At 40.4% G+C, this 15,524-nt stretch overlaps 1 protein-coding gene across 1 annotated transcript; it reads right to left on the reverse strand.

Moving 5' to 3' along the window:
* Positions 1 to 279: 279 nt before the first annotated feature.
* Positions 280 to 14,943, reverse strand: LOC103516588. Its single transcript, XM_008481561.3, has 8 exons — positions 14,886 to 14,943; positions 11,612 to 12,161; positions 5,350 to 6,060; positions 3,936 to 4,177; positions 3,472 to 3,882; positions 2,130 to 2,285; positions 1,565 to 1,759; positions 280 to 454 (listed from the first exon to the last, which is right to left on the reverse strand). Exons 2-8 carry the CDS (start codon positions 12,112 to 12,114, stop codon positions 369 to 371), a joined length of 2,304 nt encoding a protein of 767 aa, XP_008479783.2. The 5' UTR covers positions 12,115 to 12,161; positions 14,886 to 14,943; the 3' UTR covers positions 280 to 368.
* Between the last annotated feature and the right edge of the window lie 581 nt (positions 14,944 to 15,524).

Genomic DNA, 15,524 nt, shown 5'->3' on the forward strand with positions numbered 1-15,524 from the left:
CTGGATGTTCAGGTACTTGGACTTAATGAGATTAATGACTTAATGAGTATGAGATTAATGTCCAAGATTAATCCCATACTCCCCTCCGAGAACAAACATTATACCATCAGGATAAAATCCGCCCCGGGTGGGAATGGAATCCGCGGCCTAGCGCTTACAAGGCAGACACACTACCAACTAAGCTAACTAGGCTAGACTGGCCAAATTTAACCAAAACAATTTGAATATTTTCAATGATTTGTTATTTCCAGAACTCCATCTGGCCGCTAACATTCGGTCGTAACGTGGATTCGGCTCCCACTTGGGCCGAGGTTTATCCTAGACAGATAAAGTTCGTTCTTGGAACGGCTGGCTGGTGCATTAGGCTATTAAATGTTATCCACCACATGGTTTTGATTGGTCACAGGAGCCTCTGTCTCATTTCTCTCTGCCTGTTTCATTCTTTGATGTTTCTCTGAAACAACATCGCTTAACTTCAGTGAACTATTAAAAACGTATTGCCGCTGGCGAAAAAAAGTGAAAGGCGCTTTTTATAACGGCGCCTCCTTGAGGTCCAATGTGCGTCCACTCTCGCTTGGATTTTTACTTTTTTTTATACCCTGACATTTCAAAATTTTGAAAGATCAAAACAAAAGGGATAAAGGAGAGGAGAAAGAGAAAGGTCAAAATTTAAAGGTTGATTAACCATGTAAAGGCAGTGCAATAGTCCTAAACAAAAATGGACGCGACACACAAGGGATCAAGACAAGACGAGACCACCTTAATATAATAATAAATAGTTAATTTCGATAACATTTATTTTCCCCTAAGGATTAACCATGTAAAGGTTGATTAACCATGTAGAGGCAGTGCAATAGTCCTAAACAAAAATGGACGCGACACACAAGGGATCAAAACAAGACGAGACCACCTTAATATAATAATAAATAGTTAATTTCGATAACATATATTTTCCCCTAAGCTGATAACAATAATAGAAAGTAATAAATTGAGCATCTAAGAAATTCTTCGTTATTCTTTATAGCGCTGGGTCTAGGGACTCTAGGGGTTCGATTCCCGCCCGGGGTGTATTTTATCGTAAACAGAAGTGCGAAATAATAGTGTTTATTTATAGTCCCTTTACTGCTTCACTCCAGTTGTAGGCTACTACTATTACTGAGATCAAATTCTCAAATTGTATTGGGTATAAAATTCCATACCTCGGCTGGCATTGAACCCACGCCCTCCTGTTTACCAGGCGAGCGTCTTGACCACTACACGACCGAGGCAGGTAATAATAATAATAGTGCTTATTTATACTGCTCGCATAGGACTGAAAAGTCCCTTTACTCCAGCAGTAGGCTACCACTATTATTGTGGTCAAATTCTCAAATTATATTGAGGATAAAATTCCATACCTCGGCTGGGATTGAACCCACGCCCTCCTGTTTACCAGTCGAGCGCCTTGACCACTACACCACCGAGGCAGGTAAAGGGTGGCTCAGGTATGGACGTAAAGGTTTTTTTTTTTTTTTTATGCACTGTACATGTGTAATCTTTTTTTGAACTAGGACCCAATACTTACTTGCTAGTTTTAGCATGATGGTGCCCCACCAAATACTCCATCCCCATCCCACCAGACAAAACAGAATGGTGAACACCTGAGCCAGGGCCACCAAACACTGGACGATGAAAGCGCCAAGTCGGCCGAATGGGGTGTCGTTCACTTGAAACCGGGGCTTCCCAACGCATAGACAGAATAGTCCGCTCATGAAAGTTCCTGAAAAAAGTTCACAAGCTGTTGTATTAATTTGTTTAAGCAAAGCTTTTTCAATTGTTTACCTCTAAATGACGATGACGGTTCTGGGAATTGAAACCTCGCTCCCCGGATTACGAGTCCATTTTTTCCGAAACATTTCTCTTGTTTTTCAGTAGGTACTAGATTTTATTTTAAAAGTTACTCGATATTCGAAACATTTGTTTCGCAAATGATGGGAAACGTTTCCGGTGTCTATTAGGCTTGAGACAAAATCTTACCTGATCCCGGTATTATAGATTTTATTTTTAAAGTTACTCAATATTCGAAACATTTGTTTCGCAAATGATGGGAAACGTTTCCGGTGTCTATTAGGCTTGAGACAAAATCTTACCTGATCCCGGTATTAGTACATTCAATATCATACAGATCCAAGCCAGACCTACTGGAAGTATGGGAATGCCTGCCCGCATAATGGACTGATGTTCCACCATCGAGGGGTCAATTTTGGATTGCTCCTGAAACGGGGGGAAAAATATTGATTGAGTGACTTGAAATTTAAACTCGGTACACATAGGTATTTGCTCAAATGAGACTCGATCCCGGTATTGAGGCAATCTAGAAACCTTCTTGATAACCATCGAGGGGTCAATTTTGGATTGCTCCTGAAACGGGGGAAAAAATATTGATTGAGTGACTTGAAATTTAAACTCGGTACACCTAGGTATTTGCTCAAATGAGACTCGATCCCGGTATTGAGGCAATCTAGAAACCTTCTTGATAACATAGGTCAAAACATCTTCAGGAGGAGATCCCGAATTCCGATCGAAAATTTCAAGGAAAACTCAAATTTTCCGAGGAAAAGTGTATGTGAGCGCAGCGCTCACCTTCGAGTAGCTACTCGTTAAAGGGGTTTAGTGCGTGGGCTCAACGGTGACCATAGACCCCATGGACCATTGACCCTCGCCGAGATCATCGACCATCTCAGAAAAAGGTGCTTTACCCTCCAAGCTAACAAGGCTGGCGTTTCTTACCTTATTCATACTGGTTTGTCGACTGTTCTTCTTGGACTTCTTCATTCTGTTCTTCTTCTGTCGCTCCACCTCCTCTTCCGGCGTGAGAGGACCGCAAAAAATATTGATTGATTGACTTGAAATTTAAACTCGGTACACATAGGTATTTGCTCAAATGAGACTCGATCCCGGTATTGAGGCAATCTAGAAACCTTCTTGATAACATAGGTCAAAACATCTTCAGGAGGAGATCCCGAATTCCGATCGAAAATTTCAAGGAAAACTCAAATTTTCCGAGGAAAAGGGTATGTGAGCGCAGCGCTCACTCCCGAGTACCTACTCGTTAAAGGGGTTTAGTGCGTGGGCTCAACGGTGACCATAGACCCCATGGACCATTGACCGCTCGCCGAGATCATCGACGATCTCAGAAAAAGGTGCTTTACCCTCCAAGCTAGCAAGTCTGGCGTTTCTTAGAGATCCCGAATTCCGATCGAAAATTTCAAGGAAAACTCAAATTTTCCGAGGAAAAGTGTATGTGAGCGCAGCGCTCACCCCCGAGTACCTACTCCTTAAAGGGGTTTAGTGCGTGGGCTCAACGGTGACCATAGACCCCATGGACCATTGACCGCTCGCCGAGATCATCGACCATCTCAGAAAAAGGTGCTTTACCCTCCAAGCTAGCAAGTCTGGCGTTTCTTACCTTATTCATACTGGTTTGTCGACTGTTCTTCTTGGACTTCTTCATTCTGTTCCTCTTCTGTCGCTCCACCTCCTCTTCCGGCGTGAGAGGACCGCAGCAGCCGCCCATCTTGCAGCAAGCGAGTCGCTTACAGCAGCCACACTTGTCCTGGATCCGCCTACAACAGCCAGTGTTCAGACAGCACAGGAACCTCCACATGTTCTTCAGGCGTTTGGCACAGGTGACCTTGGGTTCTGACCCTTGACCTTCAACATCGACCTCGCGAGGTGTCCGCTTGCAACAACTGCTCGCACCTTTCAGCTTGCCGCAACAAGAGAGCTTGCTGCAACACGCAAGCTTGCTCAGTCCCTTACACTTTAACTTCCCGCAGAGGGTTCCCAATCGGGAGGTTAATCCCCCGCAGCACTTGCTCTGCAACTGCTCGCACCTTTCAGCTTGCCGCAACAAGAGAGCTTGCTACAACACGCAAGCTTGCTCAGTCCCTTACACTTTAACTTCCCGCAGAGGGTTCCCAATCGGGAGGTTAATCCCCCGCAGCACTTGCTCTGACAACACTGGGCGGCGTTGCCAATTCGGTCGTACATCTTGGACTGTTTACACTTGTGCAGACAGGTGTTGCAACATTTACATCGGGAGAAGAGGTTGAAGCAGCAACAGGATCTGGGAGTGACACTGTCTGGCTCGTCGTCGGTTGTGTTGTCTGTTTCGACAGCGATGTGGTTGTCTGGTCTGAAACAGAACATGCGAACAATGAGTTGCTTGTTTTGATTTTAAGTTGGTAACGATTCCTACCCTATGTCTGTTATTACTGTTACGTCATTATTACTACTTATGTCTGTTACGGCACTAGTGGCTGACCCGTCCTTTGTACGGGACCAAGCATAACTTTGAAGCGCCGCCATTTTGAATCAGGATGTTATGATGAATATTACAAGGGTGCTCTCGTTCCAATGGAGGATGTCTTCTGATTGTCTTTTTAAAAGGTTATTCGCGTAAACAAAGTTACATTTGTAATGGTTGAGTATGCTGAAAGTTTAAATATAGCTAGTAGCTACCCTTGGATTTTATAAAATTTCTCTTTATAATAATATGTATTTTCCACGCTTCCCCTTTCAGGTCCTTCCCATCTAATGAGAGGCATACTACGGGATGGGCATGCTACGGCACAGACCACACGCGTCTAATGTAGCAGTTTTTTCATTGCTACGAAATAAAAAACGGCGGTGAAACAATCATCTTTTTAAAAGAAAAGAATCCGGGATTTCACAAACTCTGGCCCGAAAACAACAATACATAATGCGGATAAGGAAAGCACAAAGGTGCAGCGCATAGATTAACCTTGACATAAATTTACCTCAGACGTTCAGCAGAAGGGTGAATTTTCTTGCTGAAACGAACCATTCTAATATTCCTAATTTGTCATAAAAAAAAAGAATCCGGGATTTCACAAACTCTGGCCCGAAAACAACAATACATAATGCGGATTAGGAAAGCACAAAGGTGCGTATAGATTAACCTTGACATAAATTTACCTCAGACGTTCAGCAGAAGGGTGAATTTTCTTGCCGAAACGAACCATTCTAATATTCCTAATTTATCAGAAACAGCTGGGTTCCCCGTACACATGGCAAAATGCTGATCTTTTTCTCTTGTTTACGTGAATACCTGATGGGTAAATCACTCTCTTCAGGGTGTCCAAAAATAAACGATACATTCAAATATCTTGAAAACTAATAAAGATGGAAAATTCGTGTTTTCGCTGATTGTCCTAACTTTTTGGGTTGCCTTATTGGTTTTCAAGATATTTGAATGTATCGTTTATTTTTGGACAAATTTTCCGAGGAAAAGGGTATGTGAGCGCAGCGCTCACCCTCGAGTACCTTCCCGTTAAAGGGGTTTACTGCGTGGGCTCAACAGTGACCATAGACCCCATGGACCATTGACCCTCGCCGAGATCATCGACCATCTCAGAAAAAGGTGCTTTACCCTCCAAGCTAACAAGGCTGGCGTTTCTTACCTTATTCATACTGGTTTGTCGACTGTTCTTCTTGGACTTCTTCATTCTGTTCCTCTTCTGTCGCTCCACCTCCTCTTCCGGCGTGAGAGGACCGCAGCAGCCGCCCATCTTGCAGCAAGCGAGTCGCTTACAGCAGCCACACTTGTCCTGGATCCGCCTACAACAGCCAGTGTTCAGACAGCACAGGAACCTCCACAAGTTCTTCAGGCGTTTGGCACAGGTGACCTTGGGTTCTGACCCTTGACCTTCAACATCGACCTCGCGAGGTGTCCGCTTGCAGCAACTGCTCGCACCTTTCAGCTTGCCGCAACAAGAGAGCTTGCTACAACACGCAAGCTTGCTCAGTCCCTTACACTTTAACTTCCCGCAGAGGGTTCCCAATCGGGAGGTTAATCCCCCGCAGCACTTGCTCTGACAACACTGGGCGGCGTTGCCAATTCGGTCGTACATCTTGGACTGTTTACACTTGTGCAGACAGGTGTTGCAACATTTACATCGGGAGAAGAGGTTGAAGCAGCAACAGGATCTGGGAGTGACACTGTCTGGCTCGTCGTCGGTTGTGTTGTCTGTTTCGACAGCGATGTGGTTGTCTGGTCTGAAACAGAACATGCGAACAATGAGTTGCTTGTTTTGATTTTTAATTGGTAATGATTCCTACCTATGTCTTTTATCACTGTTACGTCATTATTACTACCTATGTCTGTTACGGCACTAGTGGTTGACCCGTCCTTTGTACGGGACCAAGCATAACTTTGAAGCGCCGCCATTTTGAATCAGGATGTTATGATGAATATCACAATGAGGTACTATACGGTATAATAAACCAGAAAGCTAATTACAGGGTGGACGAGGTCGACTATTGAGTCGGGCGGGCCCCAACAATAATGTTTAGATTTCGTGCTTTCGTCGAATGGTGATGGCAAAATAAAGAAAAAGATATCATTTTTTTATCTGCCATACATTGGGGTGATGGTTTCCAGCCATGTTTTATTAGGCTGGTCCTGAACCGCAGTCAACTATCGTGAGGACTTGTGCTTGGAAGCTGGGAGAATCCTTTGAAGAACTGCTAGCTAGGCGGGCTCTAGAAATCCTCGTTACTTGGTAAAAATTAAGGCACCGTCTAAGGCCCATCGCACTTTGGAAGGTCGCGCGACTTTTTACTAGTGCATAGTCGTCTGAAAATCCAAACCTATATCAAGATTATCAAGTGGACCGCAAAATGTTCCTCTTCCTTCAACCGATCCTCCTGCACTCCTCCCTCCTCCAATCCGCCAGTCCTCCTGTCACATCTCGCTATGGTCGTCCAATCAAACCTCCTGGGAGATATAGTCGTCCAATCAAACCTCCTAGAAGATATTATAGTCGTCCAATCAAACCTCCCTGAAGATATCAATTTACAACAGCAGGGGCAGATTTGGGGGGAGTACTGTGGCCAGCCAGAGACTTGCAATGTAATTCTGGTCATCCAATAAATTTAGCTTCGCGCTATCTAGTTTTTCCCAAATCTCTCCGTTTTATTTTCGCATTTATAGTTTATTTTATTATCATTGTATTACTTCTTATCACTTACCTATGTAAATTGACAAAAAATATTGCCAAATTTACTGACGGACTGCCCAAATTGTGGGTTGCCAAAACAGCATACCTCTCACTCTCAGGCAACATTGTTAAAAATGCTGAATTGCCGTTGATACCAAATTGTGGGTTGCCAAAACAGCATACCTCTCAGGCAACATTGTTCAAAATGCTGAATTGCCGATGATATTACACTGCGCCAAGGAATTGGAGGAACGCTGTCATTTCTTTTGTTTTTCTTTGGATTATCAATGTGACATTGTTCGGTATTCTTACCATAAAATACGTGATTTTCGAATTGATATACACTGCGCCAAGGAATTAGAGGAACGCTGTCATTTCTTTTGTTTTTCTTTGGATTATCAATGTGACATTGTTCGGTATTCTTACCATAAAATACGTGATTTTCGAATATTTTGGCCAGTTAAGTTTGAAATAAAGTTGGTAAGATATAAGACCAGAAGAGCAAAGGGAACGGAAGAAAACCTGAAAAATGACAGCGTTCCTCTGATCGTTTGGCCCAGTTTATATTGAATAGTCAAGGTGGTACTACTAGTCCATTAAGCAATACAAACACCCTGTATCATTCCTTCTACAAAAGATGATATACACTGCGCCTTTTTTTTTTTTTATCAATGTGACATTGTTCGGCATTCTTATCATAAAATACGTGATTTTCAAATATTTTGGCCAGTCAAGTTTGAAATAAAATTGCTTAGATATAAGACCAGAAGAGCAAAGGGAACGGAAGAAAACTTGAAAAATTGAAAAATGACAGCGTTCCTCTGATCGCTTGGCCCAGTTTATATTGAATAGTCAAGGTGGTACTACTAGTCCATTAAGCAATACAAACACCCTGTATCATTCCTTCTACAAAAGTTCGTTTTTCTTCCAAGTCAGGAGGGTTACAAAGATTTCGTACTATTTCATAACACAATGTTGGAATAAGTAGCAGCGGGTCCTCTGATCGCTTGGCCAAGTTTATATTGAATAGTCAAGGTGGTACTACTAGTCCATTAAGCAATACAAACACCCTGTATCATTCCTTGTACAGAAGTTCGTTTTTCTTCCAAGTCAGGAGGGTTACAAAGATTTCGTACTATTTCATAACACAATGTTGGAATAAGTAGCAGCGGGCTCTGTGTTGTTGCTAGCTAACACGCGACTTTCTGTTTTGACCACAGCATATTCCGTGTGAATATAGCTACCCAGCTGGTCAGAGCTATACCACGTGACTCAACAGCTCTTTATTTACCAAATGAACATCCTTTCTGAACAAATGAACTTCTCTGTCCGTGAAATATTCGGGAAAATCTGATGATTCCAGAAAAAATAAATTGTTAATTATATTTATTCCAGTTTTCTCTGGATTTTGTCTAGAAACAGATAAGTTTGAAAGTTTTTCTATTTTGGTGATGGTTAGAGAATAGAGAGAGGGAAAGATCAGGCTTAGAAGTAGCATCAGGCCGATCAGGTGCGGCTTAGCAGTTCATCCCGCATACACCCCTGGCACACAGCCGACTGCAATGCCCAAAACAATTCGTTTAACCGACAAGTCTGAAAAGATGAGTTGATTTCTAGCGAAATTCAGAACTTTATGTCTGGGTTGTGTTATTTGGGTGTCTTGGATCACTAGGAACCTATTCGCTATTTGGAAATGGTGTATGTGTATTGTGTATTCAACGAACTATTTACTTTACCCACAAGACAAGAGAGGTGACTCTCTTAGTATGGGGAAGTTTGCATCCATTAATTTCTGTGCCCTAATCTTATATTATAAGAACAAGATCCATTCACTCATTCACATTTCACAGTTCACATTTCATAGTTCACACACTGATCGCTCTATCTTGTTACGTCATTATTACTACCTATGTCTGTTACGTCACCAGTGGTTGACCCGTCCTTTGTACGGGACCAAGCATAACTTTGAAGCGCCGCCATTTTGAATCAGGATGTTATGATGAATATCACAAGGGTGCTCACGTTCCAATGGAGGATGTCTTCAGATTGTCTTTTTAAAAGGTTATTCGCGTAAACAAAGTTACATTTTTAATGGTTGAATATGTATGCTGAAAGTTTAAATATAGCTAGTAGCTACCCTCGGATTTTATAAACTTTCTCTTTATAATATGTATTTTCCACGCTTTCCCTTTCAGGTCCTTCCCATTTCGGTGTTGACCCAGCACCTAAATGGGAAGTATTGTGTCTCTTCCCATCCATCTAATGAGAGGCATACTACGGGATAGGCATGCTACGGCACAGACCACACGCGTCTAATGTAGCAGTTGTTTCATTGCTACGAAATAAAAAACGGCGGTGAAACAATCTTTTTTTTTTAAGAATCCGGGATTTCACAAACTCTGGCCCGAAAACAACAATACATAATGCGGATAAGGAAAGCACAAAGGTGCGCATAGATTAACCTTGACATAAATTTACCTCAGACGTTCAGCAGAAGGGTGAATTTTCCTGCTGAAACGAACCATTCTAATATTCCTAATTTGTCAGAAACAGCTGGGTTCCCCGTACACACTTTTTAAAATAAAAGAATCCGGGATTTTACAAACTCTGGCCCGAAAACAGCAATACATAATGCGGATAAGGAAAGCACAAAGGTGCGCATAGAATAACCTTGACATAAATTTACCTCAGACGTTCAGCAGAAGGGTGAATTTTCTTGCTGAAACGAACCATTCTAATATTCCTAATTTATCAGAAACAGCTGGGTTCCCCGTACACATGGCAAAATGCTGATCTTTTTCTCTTATTTACGTGAATACCTACTGGGTAAATCACTCTCTACAGGTTGTCCAAAAATAAACGATACATTCAAATATCTTGAAAACTAATAAAGATAGAAAATCCGTGTTTTCGCTGATTGTCCTAACTTTTTGGGTTGCCTTATTGGTTTTCAAGATATTTGAATGTATCGTTTATTTTTGGACACGGTGGAATACTCATCTTTTATTAAAAAAAAAAGAAAAAAAAAGTAATGTAGGTGTAGAGAGTGTAGAGCGTGTTGCATAATAGAAGAATTACAAGGAGGTGCATTTATCACAAATCACAACAACAAACACCCAGGGCAGGCATAAGAAAGAGAAAGAGAGATAGGAAGAAGGGAGGGAGAAAGAGAATAATAAAAAAAAAGAAAAAAAAAGGAATGTAGGTGTAGAGAGTGTAGAGCGTGTTGCACAATAGAAGAATTGCAAGTAGTGCATTTATCACAAATCACAACAACAAACACCCAGGGCAGGCATAAGAAAGAGAAAGAGAGATAGGAAGAAGGGAGGGAGAAAGAGAGAGAGAGAGCTAGAGCTAGAGAGAGGAAGAAAGGAGAGAAAGAGAAAGAGAGATAGGAAGAAGGGAAGGGGAAAGAGAGAGAGAGAGCTAGAGCTAGAGAGAGGAAGAAAGGAGAGAAAGAGAAAGAGAGATGGGAAGAAGGGAGGGAGAAAGGGAGAGAGAGCTAGAAGGGACAGAGGAAGTGGGAGAAAGAGAGAGAGAGAGTAAGAAGGGAGAGACAGAGAAAAGGGAGAAGAGTATAGTGACGAGGAAGAGAGAGAGAGAGATAAAGAGGAAAGAAGGGAGAGAAAGTGAGAGAGAAGGAATAAAGAAGAGAGAACGGAAGTATGTTTATCAAACATTGTTCAAAAGGAGGTTATTCAACTTTCATAACTCGCACATAATTATTATTGTTTCATGAGAACATAATATCTACCTATTGTTTTCACTAGATTCTTCATATTGTAATGCACCTCCTTTTGTAATGCAACTTTCTCGTTAATTTTGCAATGCACCTACACATTAATTTTGTATTGCACTTTCGCGTAATGCACAATGTGCTATTCAAAGCCTACATTTATAACAAACAAAATGCAAACCGAGAATCAAACCCGCGACCTGGGATTCACAAGGCAGACAGCCTAGCTCAGTTACATTAAATTTTGTTTTTTTTTTATTTTTTATTTTTTTTGTTTTTTTTTTTTTTTAGCCTTGGTGTTAATTTTGTAATGCACCTACACATTAATTTTGTATTGCACTTTCGCGTAATGCACAATGTGCTATTCAAAGCCTACATTTATCACAAACAAAATGCAAACCGAGAATCAAACCCGCGACCTGGGATTTACAAGGCAGACAGCCTAGCTCAGTTACATTAAATTTTGTTTTTTTTTTTTTTAGCCTTGGTCAAGCTATAAACAGAGAGTAGATATTAATTTTGTAATGCACCTACACATTAATTTTGTATTGCACTTTCGCGTAATGCACAATGTGCTATTCAAAGCCCACATTTATCACAAACAAAAGGCAAACCGCGAATCAAACCCGCGACCTGGGGTTTACAAGGCAGACAGCCTAGCTCAGTTACATTAAATTTTACTTTCCTTATCCTATAGGAAGGAAAGTAATGTAATCGGGTCAAATTTTCGATGGTCAGTTTTTAGTGTCAAAACACGTTTTATTTCCTTCTTGCGGGAGAAACACTCCTACTGATTTTTCTTCTATTCAGAAAGTCTTTCTTATTGTCATCTGTTACACATATTTTTGGCGGCGGTATCCGAGGGGTTGACTTGGACCTTGGTTGTGGACCTTTGAATCTGTTTTCTATCAGGATAGCACGTCCCGGAGATAACGACTGACGTCTCCTATAATCGGTCGGGGGTAGTTTCGCCGGAAATCTTGTGGGACTGGAAGACAAGCTTGATTTTCTTTTCAAGATGGATTTTCTCTTCTCGGGCGAGGGCTCGCGCGAGGCATGTCGTGACGGGAGTGTTGATTCGCGGAACGTTCGGATTTTGAACGGACTGGCTCGACCACCGGGTGACGGGGAGCGAGATCTGACTGGCGGACTCACTTCGGGTAGAATGACGAACGCATTCCGCGTGTCGCGTTTCACTTGAGTTGGCGTCAAGCGGTATGGCTCCGGTGTGCGGGGAGGGGCAGGGATCTGAGGGGAAAGCGGCGGAAGTACGCTAAACGATTCGGTGGCTCTGCTACGAGATGTTGAGCGACTTCTAGGTACTGGAGGCGGCTTGTGGACCAGACGACGTGACTCTCTGGTGGTGCAGTGCATGACGTCTGCTATGATACCAGGATATCGGGACGAATGATCATCATGAGCTGGAACCAATTAGAAAGTAGTTAACCTATTAGTATCAGTAAACAATATACAAATATGTGTACCCTGCTCATAACTATCCAGATTTATCGGTACCTACAACCTACCTACCTACTGGGGTACTCTCATCTCAAAAACTCATTTCTGCGAGTGCATGACGTCTGCTATGATACCAGGATATCGGGACGAATGATCATCATGAGCTGGAACCAATCAGAAAGTAGTTAACCTATTGGTATCAGTAAACAATGCAATATACAAATATGTACCCTGCTCATAACTATGCAGATTTATCGGTACCTACAACCTACCTACCTACTGGGGTACTCTCATCTCAAAAACTCATTTCTGCGCGAGAATGCTTGCCAAGATTTTAAAAATAAAACAAAGGAAAACTATTTTAAACAGAACAGATTACCACAGATAAGTAGGTGAGTATCAGTAAACAATGCAATATACAAATATGTACCCTGTGCTTATAACTATCCAGATTTATCGGTACCTACAACCTACCTACCTACTGGGGTACTCTCATCTCAAAAACTCATTTCTGCGCGAGAATGCTTACCAAGATTTTAAAAATAAAACAAAGAAAAACTATTTTAAACAGAACAGATTACCACAGATAAGTAGGTGTAATACTTAAATCATAACAATAATGAAAATGAACTATGCATAAAGTATTGCAGTAATTACTAATTCGTGTCTGAGCTGTTGGAAAGTTGGAGTGAAATAAAACAAAGAAAGAAACGTCAATATTGGTATGTACTCTCTAAAATAATTTTGTAAACTTCTAGGTACAACTTTGAAAAGGATTTACAAAAATGATCCTAGGTACAATTGATTACCTTTGCAACGTATGTATTCTCTAAAATAATTTTGTAAACTTCTAGGAACAACTTTGAAAAAGATTTACAAAAATTGGGTATGTATTCTCTAAAATAATTTTGTAAACTTCTAGGTACAACTTTGAAAAGGATTTACAAAAATGATCCTAGGTACAATTGATTACCTTTGCAACCAATGATTCTGGATAAAGATGATTATTTAATCGAATTATATTTCAGAGACAGAGTATTCAAAGATACCAACCGAAGTACGAGTAGATCTACAATTTGTCAGAACGAAGTAAACTGATCCAAATTGACTATAAACTTACATCGAGCACAAAGCACAACTGAAATAGAAACTGCTCTAATTCGGTTAATAAGTTGCTTAATTGTACTTTTGGGTAGAGCAAACCATTTAATTGTTGTTTTATCTACAATTTGTCAGAACGAAGTAAACTGATCCAAATTGACTATAAACTTACATCGAGCACAACTGAAATAGAAACTGCTCTAATTCGGTTAATAAGTTGCTTAATTGTACTTTTGGGTAGAGCAAACCATTTAATTGTTGTTTAGGTTGGTTCTTTATTGAAAGTCGTTAATGTGTGGCAGGCAGGACTGATTTTATAAATTTGTTGTGGATATGGACTAGAAATACCTTATTTACTGTACCTAGCTCTAGCTACCTACCTCCCTAGTTGACTATAAACTTACATATCGAGCACAACTGAAATAGAAACTGCTCTAATTCGGTTAATAAGTCGCTTAATTGTACTTTTGGGTAGAGCAAACCATTTAATTGTTGTGTAGGTTGGTTCTTTATTGAAAGTCGTTAATGTGTGGCAGGACTGATTTTATAAATTTGTTGTGGATATGGACTAGAAATACCTTATTTACTGTACCTAGCTCTAGCTACCTACCTAGTTAACTTGTTTTTATTGTTGATAGTTTCTAACGGGCGAATGTAAATTCCCCCGATTTCAAAATTATTTCCTGTAAACCACACTTACTTGTCAGAAATTTAATATTTGACATGATGATGTCCAAAACCAAACTAATAGGTAATTAAACATGAAATGTCCAAATCATTATTTATCACACATTTTCCTCTTTCTATCAAGTATCGGGGGAATTTACATAGTACACATTTCGGGGGAGTATACCATTTAAGACTAAGGTAGTCGATTTCATTTTCGGGGGAATTTACATCCGGAAATGAGGACCCTTGAAAAAATCGGGGGAATTTACATACAGCCTTTCTAACCAGCCTAGTTAGCTTGGGCGGTAAGCGCTGGGTCACGGGTTCCAACCCCGGGCGAACTTTCTACTAAACAGATAGGTACTTAAGGACTATTCTCGGAACTTCTGGCTTTCTCCTATCCTGTCTTCTTTTTCTCTTTGCTTTCGGGAGATGACAAGACCTGAGCAGGATGAGGCCTTTTTGCTTTGAAGCCTTCAAGTGGTAAGTTGAGTTCAAAACTGGGACAATCATTGCATCTGATATTTTACTTGTGACATCGGGCATAACTATGATTTCTAGCAGTAGGTGGATACCCACTGCTTGCTTAATATGTACATAGGTATTCGTACAGAATAAGTAGGTAGGTATAGTTACTTAGTTAGGTTTGTCATTTGTATACTCCGATTTAGAAATACATAATAATTAATTGTGTGTACCTATCTTTCTTCTTCAAGAGTTTTGACAGAGGGACACGTAGGTAACTTAACAACGGAGGTCTTGTCGCAGGTCTTGAGGACGAACCTTATCTGTTGAGAATAAAGTTCGCGACCGGAATACAACCCGCGGCCTAGCACTTACAAGGCAGGCGATCTATTCGTACCTTCCAAGCAAGCTAGGGCTTGGCTATCTGGCTAAGTGTTTTTAGTATTACTTACCATCATTTTGAAAAATGGTCTGAATCGCAAGGTGCTGTCGAAAATCCTGATTTTGTTCTGGTGTGTTCCATGTTTTACAGATCTCCGGTTATGTTTACAAAACAGGTATAAGGTAATATGAACTACATTATTTTACACAGAATACCTACCTATTACCTATCTATTGCCTCATGTATTTATTAACTCCAAAATATTTATTGATTTAGGTCACATTTTTTATTTATTAAATTTGTAGGTAGGTATTTTATTTATTTTACAATTTAAAATGTAACCAAGTAGGTATTTAATGGCTAACTATGAATACAAAAATAAACAAAAAATAATTAAAGTTTAATAATTGATTTAATATTCCGATTTCACTTCACACCATTTAAAGTTTATGCTATCGCAGTAGCCAAAAATATTTAAAAATCAAGTTAGGCATGAAACTGTTTTTACTTGTTGAAATCGAAATGGAAACACATGCAAAGGCCATCTTCTTGATTGAATATTTAAAAAATTAAAAATGATTTCTTGATTTACTAAAGATAATAATAATTAAATATGAAATAAAACACTTTATTGAATTTGAAAAGGTTAGGATAAGTTTGAATTTAGGATCACTTCAGTGTTAGTCAAAAAACTTACATCTTTCATCCC

This window comes from Diaphorina citri, unplaced genomic scaffold, assembly GCF_000475195.1.
Source record: "Diaphorina citri unplaced genomic scaffold, Diaci psyllid genome assembly version 1.1 scaffold1610, whole genome shotgun sequence".
Lineage (NCBI taxonomy): Eukaryota > Metazoa > Arthropoda > Insecta > Hemiptera > Psyllidae > Diaphorina > Diaphorina citri.